We start from the raw sequence: 8,214 nt of genomic DNA, 5'->3' as shown, positions 1-8,214 counted from the left end.
CAACCTCCTGGGCTCAAGCAATCCTCCCACCTCAATCTGCCAATAGCTGGGAATACAGGGGTGCACCACCAAGCCCAGCTAATTTTTGTATTTTTTTGTAGGGGCAGGATCTCTCCCCATTGCCCAGGCTGGTATTAGCCTCCTGGTATCAATCCACCCACTTCAGCTTCCCAAATTGCTGGGATTACAGGCATGAACCACCACACCTGGCCTGCACTACAATTTTCTAACAACAAAGCCGAACCAAATTTTTATTATTTAGGAATCACATATTCATTTAATTCCTTCCCTCAAAATGAAAGGAATATATACACCACCCTCCTATGTAACATACTCAAGAGCCAAAGGTAATCTTTCAAGCTTTTATTTAAATGCCATGATCCAGGATGGATTTTAGATCTTGTTGAAAGCAGCCACATCCATGGACTGCACATAGTCCTCAAAAGCAGTGATCTGCTCCTCCAGCATATCTGTTCCAACTTTATCATCTTCAACTACACACTGTATTTGAAGTTTCTTAATGCCATATCCCACTGGAACTAGTTTAGCTAAAAAGAGCATTAAGAAAAATCTTAGTTAGAAAAGTCTTGTAGAGGAAGGTTGAAGCTGTATACAAATTCCAGATGTCAGTTTCAAAAAAAAAAAAAAAAAAAAGGCAAAGCCTAAACTCACATGAGCCCCAGACTAAGCCGTCTGCTTGAATGCTTCTGACGCACTCCTCTAATTTTGCCATATCTGTCTCATCATCCCAAGGTTTCACATCTAGTAAGATGGAAGACTTGGCAACAAGTGCAGGTTCTAAAAAAATAAACAGCATTATTCAAATAATGAACTGTATTTTTTTACCTTACTCCAAGACACAAACAAATCACCTCAATTTGTTTTGAGATTGACTATCTCCTTAGCCAAACAAAACTACAGATACATCTTGTGTCTGTCACACATATGCCCACTTTCTGTTTTGCTAAGAAAGAGGTGTTTGTGTTAACAGTTTCTTTCCCACAGAGGAATGCCACAACTGCTACCATAAGAACAGCTGCAGACCAGTAGCTGTGGAAGAACTTCTACAGGAGGTTTTAAAATATTGACCTGTTCAAGGAATGTGGAGGAAATTACTTAAAGGTCAAGCTTTGAAAAAGATTACTTACATTATCATGAAATGAAGTTAAAAACAAATGACCTACTTTTGGCTTTCTTTGATTCATATTGTGCAAGACGTTCTTCTCTTAGCCTCTTAGCCTCTTCACTTTCCTGTAAAGAAAAAAAATTAATCCACTTCAGAAAGTCGGTTGTCATCTGCTTAAAGCTAGTGGGGTCATCACAAAAAAGACTGGCTTAATCAGAAAAAAGCAAATCCATCACGAACTCAGCCGAAAGATGGTGATTTGATTTTATTCATCATGCAACCAGTCAGAATTTGAAAAAGGCATATAAGTTAAAGCCAGGATTCAAATCCAGGCAATTTGGCTTAACCACATTGATAAAATTGCTGATCGATGTATTCTTTTTTTTTTTTGAGACGGAGTCTTGCTCTGTCGCCCAGGCTGGAGTGCAGTGGCATGATCTCGGCTTACTGCAATCTCCGCCTCCCAGGTTCAAGCAATTCTCTGCCTTAGCCTCCTGAGTAGCTGGGATTACAGACACCCGCCACATTTTTTTAAATTTTTAGAACAGACAGGGTTTCACCATCTTGGTCAGGCTGGTCTTGAACTCCTGACCTCGTGATTCACCCGCCTCAGCCTCCCAACATGCTGGGATTACAGGCGTGAGCCACCGTGTCTGGCCGATATATTCTTTATAGAAGATGCCATACCTCCTCATCATCAGATCCAAAGAGATCAATATCATCATCATCTTTACTATCTGTAGCTCCACTTCCTGTAGTGTCTTCCACATCAGCAGGACCATACTTGCCCAAAGCTTTCTTCACTCCTGGCAGGCTTGAAAAACATTTAAATTCAACCACTATTGAGCTAGTATAACATACTTTTCCAGACAATACAAAATAACTTGTTTTAATCACTACTTATCACTAGATCCCTTTTGCAATAATAATTTACCCTTTCACATGCTCCCAGGTAAACACTATCATATGTTCAACTCCTCACCCGACAAGCATTAGTACCATGTGAGACATTATTTTCAATACTCACTATGATTTACTCTTTCAGTATGAACATTTCTGTTTGAGATTTCATTAAGTATGCTCAGTTCCATTCTTAGTGAACTGGAGTCCACTTCCCCAAACTTCCACCCTTGTTGGCAGTTTCAGAAGAATGGCCAAGGACTGAATGAATGAGCCACCCTCTCACCCCAGAGGTGGGCCCCCCAGGTCAAGGTCGAGGCACATTGGCAGGGCAGTGTGGGGAAAAGTTGAATTGCTGCTGTCCATGTTCTACCTGTTCTGTGAAAAAATGGAGGGCTTCAGTCTCTTGGCCTTCTCAGGTTACAGAAAAATTTAGCTTACAATACCCCAACAAAACTAAAGTAGCCTGGGTCTAGTTTTGTCATGTGAACATCCTGATAAAGCTTCGAGAGTAGTCTTATTCTTCAGCTAGATACAAAGATGATTTTACCTGGCCTTTTCCTTTTCGTAGGACTTGATGTGATTATACCAACGTAGGGCATGACACAAGTCAGCAGGCGGTGGCCCGGACACGGCTTCAAATACTGCCACATCTGCTTGTGATGGCACATACCTGCCAATGACACAGAGACATTCACACACACCTTTGAAAAACAAACGCCAGCGAATAAATAATCAGTGCCTATGCATCACATTAATTAGTGGGCACTAACTCCAGTAGGGTTGCTTTAATGCTTTTCTTTTCTTATTATCTCCTTAAAATCAAACCATATGTTTGGGTCACCGCGCTATCCTGAGAAATGTCTGCAGACCTCAAATACTGCAATCTCTAACGTTGCTCTATCTACAACCTAACATGTATTAACTGGGCAGCGATGTGGAAACACCTGGCTGAATTAAGTGTAAATAAAGCACATTTTAACCTTCCTTTGCTCGTGAGCCGCTCCCCGGAGGCCGGGCTCGCACCACACGAGGGCCTTGGGAGATGGCCACGGGGCGCTTTCCCGTCATCCTCGAAAGGGCCCTGGGGCCCCGTCTCCCTCCCTCCAGCGGCAGCCGACACGCTGCGCCACGTGGCCCCGGCCCCGGTCCCAGAAACCCCTCCACCACCCCGACTCAGCCGGTCCGCTCACCCCTCGATGTAGCTCTTGTCCGCCAGGTAATCGTTGAGCACCTGGAGGCCGGCGGGGCTTTTCAGGTCTCCGAAACCCATGGTGTCGGCTGTATCCGAGAGCTGGGAAACAGCAGAAAGAGAGCGCACAAGTTGTGGGCTCCCCGCGCTTAAGAGAGGAAAAAGGGCCCGGAGAAGCCGGAAAATTCCTTATATAGAGACGGAGGCGTTTCCCTCCACCACGCCGGACCGAAGGTTAAAGGTCAAAGTACGTTAGCATTCCCACTTCTCCACGTACGAATTGGGGGCCCTGAATTAAACGGCTCACAAATTGTCCCTGGATCTTTCGTTGCGTTTGGAAATAAATTAATAAAATGGGCATGTCTTAAGTTCATACCTCCACGGCTCCCGAAGATGACGGGAACCGCCCCTAGAAGCGCCGGAGATGACCGAAGACGCTCGGCCTCGAGGCTGCCGGCCACTTCCGGCGGAACTGCGGGTCCAAGTTGTCCTTCCCGCCTCCGGGCTGGGCCGACCTCAGCTCCGCCCTCTGGTCGGCTGACGGAAATTGCCGACAAACTTATCGAATGCAAGGATTCTAGTCCCTCCGGGCTTTCCGTTCTCCAGGCCCGGCTGACAGAGTTAGCTGAGGCCGCCATATTGAGTAAGCGACCCGGCCTCCAAGGGGGTAGTTGTGGTCCAGACAGTTTAGCAGAACAGCCTCCGCGGCTCCGGGGAGAAGGTGAGGTCTTGTATGGATGGGAAGGGTGAGGTGCATGGGTCAGAGGCTTATTTATTGACGGGACTGTTTCCTTTGGCCCACGCGACTTAGTCTTCTCTTGTCCTTGACTGGGAGCCGCCTCCCGCCCCGCCGCCTCGGAAGCCTCTGAGAGCCGGCAAGTGGGGCTTTTAGCCACGGTCTCTGGTCTGATGGAGCAGAAAGGAAGATGAGGATTAGGGGGCCCTCGGGAGCGCTGGCCCGAATGCGGGCTTGTAGGTGACCTTCCCTCTGCAGGGAAAATTCAGGACATTCCCCTCTCAGAGGAGGCCGTTTTATTCCCCGGTAGAGGACCAGTGTCCGATGACTTAAGCCTTAAGACTGAGCCTTTTCCCCCAGATTTTTACACGCCTGGTACAGTACATGATTGTTTGGTCGCTGTTGTGTTAGCAGTGGCTCACGCTTCTGTTGTCCTTATTTGTTTTGTCCATTGACCACGTTGGACAGAATTTTTAAATTCCTTTCACTAACGGGAAATTGAGAAAAATGACTTTTTGAAAAGTTAGCTCAGGGTTGCATTGCGAATAACAAAATATTGTTTACAAGTTATTGGGATCTATGCTTGTACTGTGAGGTCTTGGATCAGACACAACTTCACACACGAATTGACAGTATAGAAGTGTAACAATAACTTTTTGATGAATAAACAGGTTATTTTTGTTTTGCGGAATAGTCTTGTTTTCACCGACTTAACGCTGCCAGAGCACCTGCACTTTTTAAATCCGGGAAAGTGGTCCCTACAAATTAACGACCAGAAATTAGAGATTCAGTTCACTTAACAGTTACTGAACGTTTACTACGAGCCAGAAATGAGTCCGTAAAGAAGAATAAAATGGGTGATATTCTGGGGAATCGTCAGGAAATGTTAGATAGGCTGGTCAATGAAACTGAGAAAAGGCTTCGAAGCCAAGATTTGAAGGATAAGGAGGGGCCAGGGAAGAACATTTCAGTCCGAGGTCACTGCCAGTGTCAAGAGGGGAGGGGCTGTGTGGGAATAGTGTGGAAGCCTGGTGACCTGTTAAGAAGATATTGAAATACTCCAGGCAAGGAGTGATGGTGGATTGGGATAGGGTGGTACCTTGGAAGGCAGAAAGTAGATGGATGAATCCATGTTGGAGAACGTGGAATAGTATAGTCCCTATACGGAAAAGTATCCAGTCTACTTTTAGAAATGACATTTTAGTCATTAACATTTTTCCATCTAAAGATATAATTATTTCTATTGCTACTTGGTATATCATTGTTCAAAGTACATATCGAAGTGTTGCAAATCTGTATTTCTTACGTTGGGCTATGCCTTGATCCTGGATGTCAACAGCCTAGTTCTAGTTGATTTCCTATCCAAAGTGAGTACTATTTTTATATCGTATTGGAGATAAGAAAGTATTAAAGTTTTAAAATTGTTGATTTCAAATCTGTCAGTGCTCTAATGGAGTAAGTTTAGGTTTACATTTATGCCATCAGTAGTTTTTAGTAGGACAGATGCTACTCTAGTTCTAGAACTTGGTGATAAGACTATTTGGTGGTTATTTTCATAAGGATACTGTGCTAGGTCTTCAAAAAAGGGAAATGTCTGAATGTCCTCAAGGAGCTTAGAGTCTGGTAGGTACTAAAATTGATTACTAACCTACAGTTCAGTAAGTAGAACAATAAAAATATATACACAGTGTGTACTGCTACTAAAGAAAAAGAGCTCAAATAAAGAGCACTTTAAAACTGATTGTCAGACGGGCGCGGTGGCTCACGCCTGTAATCCCAACACTTTGGGAGGTCGACGCGGGTGGATGACCTGAGGTCAGGAGTTCGAGACCAGTCTGACCAACATGTCGAAACCCTGTCTCTACTGAAAATACAAAAATTAGCCGGGCGTGGTGGCAGGCACGTGTAATCCCAGCTACTCAGGAGGCTGAGACAGGAGAATCCGCTTCAACCTGGGAGGCGGAGGTTGCAGTGAGCCGAGATCACGCCACTGCACTCCTGGGTAACAGAGTGAGACTGCGTGACAGCAAGACTCCGTCTCAAAAATGAATAAATAGGCTGGGCATGTTGGCTCATGCCTGTAATCCCAGCACTTTGGGAGCCTGAACCGGGCGGATCATGAGGTCAGGAGATGGAGACCATCATGGTTAACACGGTGATACCCTGTCTTTACTAAAAATACAGAAAATTAGCCTGGCATGGTGGCACACACCTGTCCCAGCTACTCAGGAGGCCAAGGCAGGAGAATCGCTTGAACCTGGGAGGCGGAGGTTGCAGTGAGCTGAGATCGCACCACTGCACTCCAGCCTGGGCGACAGAGCAGAACTCCATCTCAATAAATAAGTAAATAAAATAAATAAATAATAAAAATACAAAAATTAGCCTGGCGTGGTCGTGCATGCCTGTAGTCTCAGCTACTCTGGAGGCTGAGGCAGGAGAATTGCTTTAACCTGGGCGGTGGAGGTTGCAGTGAGCCAAGATCGCACCAGTGCACTCCAGTCTGGGCAACAGGGTGAGACTCCATCTTAAAAACAAACAAACAAACAAACAAAAAATAAATTTTGGTAACTTTTCTGTTTTGTGTGTTTTTAAGTCTTGGTGTTTATATAATCCACCCCCATTTATTTCAATAATTCAGCAAGCCTTTTAGAGCAGTGTCTCAACTTCAGCACTGTTGACACTTTGGATAATTATCTTTATTGTTGGGGACTGTCCTGTACATTGTAGAATAGCCGGCACCCTGTCCTCTACCCACTAGATGTCAGTAACTTCCCCTCGTTTGTGACTACAGTGTGTTCAGACATTGCTAAATATTCCCTGGGGAGCAAATGTCCTCAGTTGAGAGCCATTGTTTAAGAGCTTACTCTGGGCCGGGCGCGGTGGCTCAAGCCTGTAATCCCAGCACTTTGGGAGGCCGAGGCGGGCGGATCACAAGGTCAGGAGATCGAGACCACAGTGAAACCCCGTCTCTACTAAAAATACAAAAAATTAGCCGGGCGCGGTGGCGGGCGCCTGTAGTCCCAGCTACTCAGGAGGCTGAGGCAGGAGAATGGCGGGAACCCGGGAGGCGGAGCTTGCAGTGAGCCGAGATCGCGCCACTGCACTCCAGCCTGGGCAACAGCGTGAGACTCCGTCTCAAAAAAAAAAAAAAAAAAAAAAAAAAGAGCTTACTCTGTGCCAGCCTGGTGGATAGGTACGAAGATAGAAAAATTCAAGGAATTAATGCAGTGAGGGCAGAATGGGCTTATAAACACATAATTGGAAATCTGTAAGGTAAGTGTACTAGAAAATAGCAATCAAGACACCTCAAAGGCTTTTGGGCTGGTGAGCTATCTCAGAATATCTCATGAGCATTTAGTAGACAGCTATGCTTAGAACATGAAATGATAGAATGGGTATTGGTAGGAAATGAAAGCAGAAAAGATGACTTTATTTTACATAACCATTAATGATAAGCTCGCTGTTAGTCTTGCAGTTTATTTTACTGTGTGGTAGTGCTTTAAGTTTGATCCTTTCTATGTAATTTTTTTAAATGGCAAAACTGCTCTCTGCATAGAATTAGAAAGTCCAAATGTATACAATAGCTGCTGCTGGTTAGTTCTTTGGCATTGTACAAGTCAGTGTCTCTGAGACAGAGAATTCTCATCTACAGACTTGGAGGGAAAATATCAGAACCTATGAGTATTCAATGACATAATGTATGTGAAATAATTTAAAGCCATAAAACATTACCAGTTGGTGATTGTTTTTTCCCCTACAATAATATAATTCTTTGTTTTATTTTTAGCAATATGTTGAGGATACCTGTAAGAAAGGCCTTAGTAGGCCTTTCTAAATCTCCTAAAGGATGTGGTGAGTAGTTTTTTAAATTTTTATTTGTGGATATTAGACCTTATTTTTGTAAATTTATAAGTCTGTGGAATAGTTTATCAAAGACCTAAACCCATACTTTTTAAAAATAAAAATAGCAACAGGCTGGGTGTGGTGGCTCATGCCTGTAATCCCAGCATTTTGGGAGGCTGAGGCAGGTGGATTGCTTGAAGCCAGGAATTCAAAATCAGCCTGGCCAACGTGGTGAAACCCCATCGCTAGTAAAAATATAAAAATCAGCTGGGCATGGTGGCGCACACCTGTAATCCCAGCTACTCGGGAGGCTGAGGCTCAAGAATTGCTTAAACCCGGGAGGTGGAGGTTGCATAGAGCCAAGATCGCGCCACTGCACTCCAGCCTGGGAGGCAGATCGAGACTCCATCTCAAAAA

The 8,214-nt window shown here is 44.7% G+C and overlaps 2 protein-coding genes and 2 non-coding genes across 6 annotated transcripts in view; 1 reads left to right on the top strand and 3 right to left on the bottom strand.

Annotated features, from left to right (window-relative positions):
- Positions 1-348: 348 nt before the first annotated feature.
- Positions 349-3,624, bottom strand: EEF1B2 (eukaryotic translation elongation factor 1 beta 2). 2 transcript variants are annotated; one of them, XM_015110725.3, is made up of 7 exons: positions 3,595-3,623; positions 3,220-3,320; positions 2,577-2,699; positions 1,814-1,940; positions 1,185-1,251; positions 673-798; positions 349-548 (listed from the first exon to the last, which is right to left on the bottom strand). In XM_015110725.3, exons 2-7 carry the CDS (start codon positions 3,297-3,299, stop codon positions 394-396), a joined length of 678 nt encoding a protein of 225 aa, XP_014966211.1. In that variant the 5' UTR covers positions 3,300-3,320; positions 3,595-3,623; the 3' UTR covers positions 349-393.
- Positions 929-1,058, bottom strand: LOC114671610 (small nucleolar RNA SNORA41). The gene has a single exon (XR_003721644.2). It is a non-coding gene; the product is annotated as a small nucleolar RNA SNORA41 (small nucleolar RNA).
- On the bottom strand, positions 1,332-1,410 carry LOC114671608 (small nucleolar RNA SNORD51). The gene has a single exon (XR_003721642.1). It is a non-coding gene; the product is annotated as a small nucleolar RNA SNORD51 (small nucleolar RNA).
- Positions 3,625-3,854: 230 nt separating the features above from the next.
- The window catches only part of NDUFS1 (NADH:ubiquinone oxidoreductase core subunit S1), a 35,301-nt gene continuing 30,941 nt past the window's right edge, over positions 3,855-8,214 (top strand). For both annotated transcript variants that reach the window (XM_077957417.1, XM_015110781.3), the window contains exons 1-2: positions 3,855-3,939; positions 7,742-7,806. Coding sequence is in view for 1 of the 2 variants with exons in the window: in XM_015110781.3 (XP_014966267.1) it covers positions 7,746-7,806 (61 nt within the window). In the remaining variant the exon portion in view is untranslated. The remainder of the gene's footprint in view (positions 3,940-7,741; positions 7,807-8,214) is intronic.

This window comes from Macaca mulatta, chromosome 12 (assembly GCF_049350105.2).
Source record: "Macaca mulatta isolate MMU2019108-1 chromosome 12, T2T-MMU8v2.0, whole genome shotgun sequence".
NCBI lineage: Eukaryota > Metazoa > Chordata > Mammalia > Primates > Cercopithecidae > Macaca > Macaca mulatta.
The sequence above is the reverse complement of the archived record's forward strand: the minus strand, read 5'-3'. Positions and strand labels throughout refer to the sequence as shown.